Consider the following 2,530-nt stretch of genomic DNA (forward strand, 5'->3'; position numbering starts at 1 on the left):
GAGATTTTACTTATATGAAACACACTTTTGATATTTTCTTCCACAAAATACTTAGGCCATCTCCAACCCTGCGCACCATTTTGGTGCAAGTTTTGCACTAAAATAGTGCAATTTCTGCACCAAACACAACATTCATCTCCAACCCCATTTACACCAAATCTTACACCAAAAAAAATATTCTCATAATATTCCTTTTATTTCACATATATTAATTAATTTTATTCAACATATTTTTACAAATTATATAATTAATATTTTTTAAAAAATATATATTTTAACGTTAATAAATATTTTTACAAATTATATATTTAATAGTTTTATTAATTAAAATTTATTTTATTGTTAATACATATAAATATTATTTTTAATTTTATGATTTAACTATTATTATATAAATTAATTACAAATAATACAAATTAATATATGAAATGATTAAAATTGATAAATATGTGTACGATTTCAAACCTAAAATGACCACAAAATGGATACAACTTCAAACATACGACGAATACAAAACGAATACAACATCAAACATAACACATACAAATTATAAGCATAATACAAATATAATTTCAAATATAAATGCTTAAACCGTTCGAGTACAACTGTCAAACATTTGAACTACTATATTCATCCCACAAATGCTCAATTAAAGCATTTCGCAGTGCGTAGTGAGTATCTTTGTCTTTTATTTTTTTATATCGACTGAGAAATTCTTGGAACTTCATATTCTCATCGACAATCATTTCTACTTCTGGAGCAGGTGTTTTTCTCGCATCTTGAATGGGTGCACTGAGGTCGCGTTCATCTTCGATAATCATGTTGTGCATTATGATACATGATGACATTATGTCATGTAAATTACATTTTTTCCAACCACGTGTTGGGGATGCCACAATAGCAAATCGTGATTGAAGAACTCCAAATGCACGCTCAACGTCTTTTCTACAAGATTCTTGCTTCATTGCGAAATATTTCTTTTTTGGTCCGCGTGGATCATGAATGCTTTGCACAATAGTTGACCATTTCGGATAAATACCATCAGCTAAGTAATATCTCATATCATATTTTTTTCCTCCAATTTTGTAATAAGCAGTAGGAGCAATACCTTGTGCAAGTTTGGAGAATAAACTAGACGCCTCAAAAACATTTATATCATTATTTGTTCCGGGCATTCCAAAATATGCATGTCATATCCAAATATCGTAATCAGCTACTGCTTCTAAAATGATTGTCGGAGAACCACTATGACCTGCATATTGGTCTGCCCAAGCCGTTGGGCAATTTTTCCACTTCCAGTGCATACAGTCAAAACTTCCCAACATCGCTGGAAATCCTCGTTGTTCACCTATGTAGAGTAGGTGATCTCAAGTATCGTTCTGCAAAAACTTCCACTACAGCACGACAAAACCGTTGCATAAACACAATTGCAGTAGATTCTCCAATTTTGATATATTCATCAGTAGCATCCGCGGGTAAAGCATATGCTAGCATTCGTAATGCGGCTGTTATTTTTTGCAGAGTTGATAGACCAAGCCGCCCCACACTATCTGCTCGTTGAACGAAATAAGAATCGTGATTCTTTACCTCATCTACGATACGAATGAACAAGTTTCGAGACATTCGAAATCGTCTTCGAAACATTGCTTCATTATATCTTGGAATTTCAGCAAAGTAATCATTGAATAGATTACGATCGGCGACTTTTCGATCACGATGGATGACTACATGACCTGGAATCGAACCTCTGTGTGTGGATTCTTCATCATTTTGAATCACGTACGCAACAACCAACTCTTGCTCTTGAGTTATCACTTCTATGACTGCTTTTCTTTTATTTTTAACACTCTCAACAACATTCAACCACTCATTCTGTGTTTCATCTTCTTTGCCCAACAACGAAGATGAGTTAGTGGAAGATAATTGTAATTCGGAGAATTCATTTTCTAGATAATGAGAATGTAAAATGAGTGTTGTGAGAAAATAGGATTATTACATCACACTATATAATAGTTGTGAAGAATGTAACCGTTGGAGAGATCTAAACCACAACCGTTGGATGGATTCTACACGAATCAAAATCCTGACCGTTGGATGTGTGTTTTCAGATCTAAATCACAACCGTTGGATGTATTTTACACGGATCAATATCCTGACCGTTGGATGTGTGTTTTCAGAGCTAAATCACAACCGTTGGATGGATTCTACACGGATCAAGATCCTGACCGTTGGATGTGTGCTTTCAGAGCTAAATCACAACCGTTGGATGGATTCTACACGGATCAAGATCCTGACCGTTGGATGTGTGTTTTCAGAGCTAAATCACAATCGTTGGATGAATTTTACACGGATCAAGATCCTGACCGTTAGATGTGTGTTTTTAGAGCTAAATCATAACCGTTGGATGAATTCTACACGGATCAAGATTCTGACCGTTGGATGTGTGTTTCCATGGCTATTGGATTTCAGTATAAATTGGGTACATTAGTCTTATACAAACTCAATCTTATCATCCTTTTCAAGCAACACA

The 2,530-nt window shown here is 34.3% G+C and overlaps 1 protein-coding gene across 1 annotated transcript; it reads right to left on the reverse strand.

Annotated features, from left to right (window-relative positions):
• Positions 1-608: 608 nt before the first annotated feature.
• On the reverse strand, positions 609-1,175 carry LOC140888588 (uncharacterized). The gene has a single exon (XM_073296280.1). It carries the CDS (start codon positions 1,173-1,175, stop codon positions 609-611), a length of 567 nt encoding a protein of 188 aa, XP_073152381.1.
• Positions 1,176-2,530: the final 1,355 nt, after the last annotated feature.

This window comes from Henckelia pumila, chromosome 3, assembly GCF_033568475.1.
Source record: "Henckelia pumila isolate YLH828 chromosome 3, ASM3356847v2, whole genome shotgun sequence".
Lineage (NCBI taxonomy): Eukaryota > Viridiplantae > Streptophyta > Magnoliopsida > Lamiales > Gesneriaceae > Henckelia > Henckelia pumila.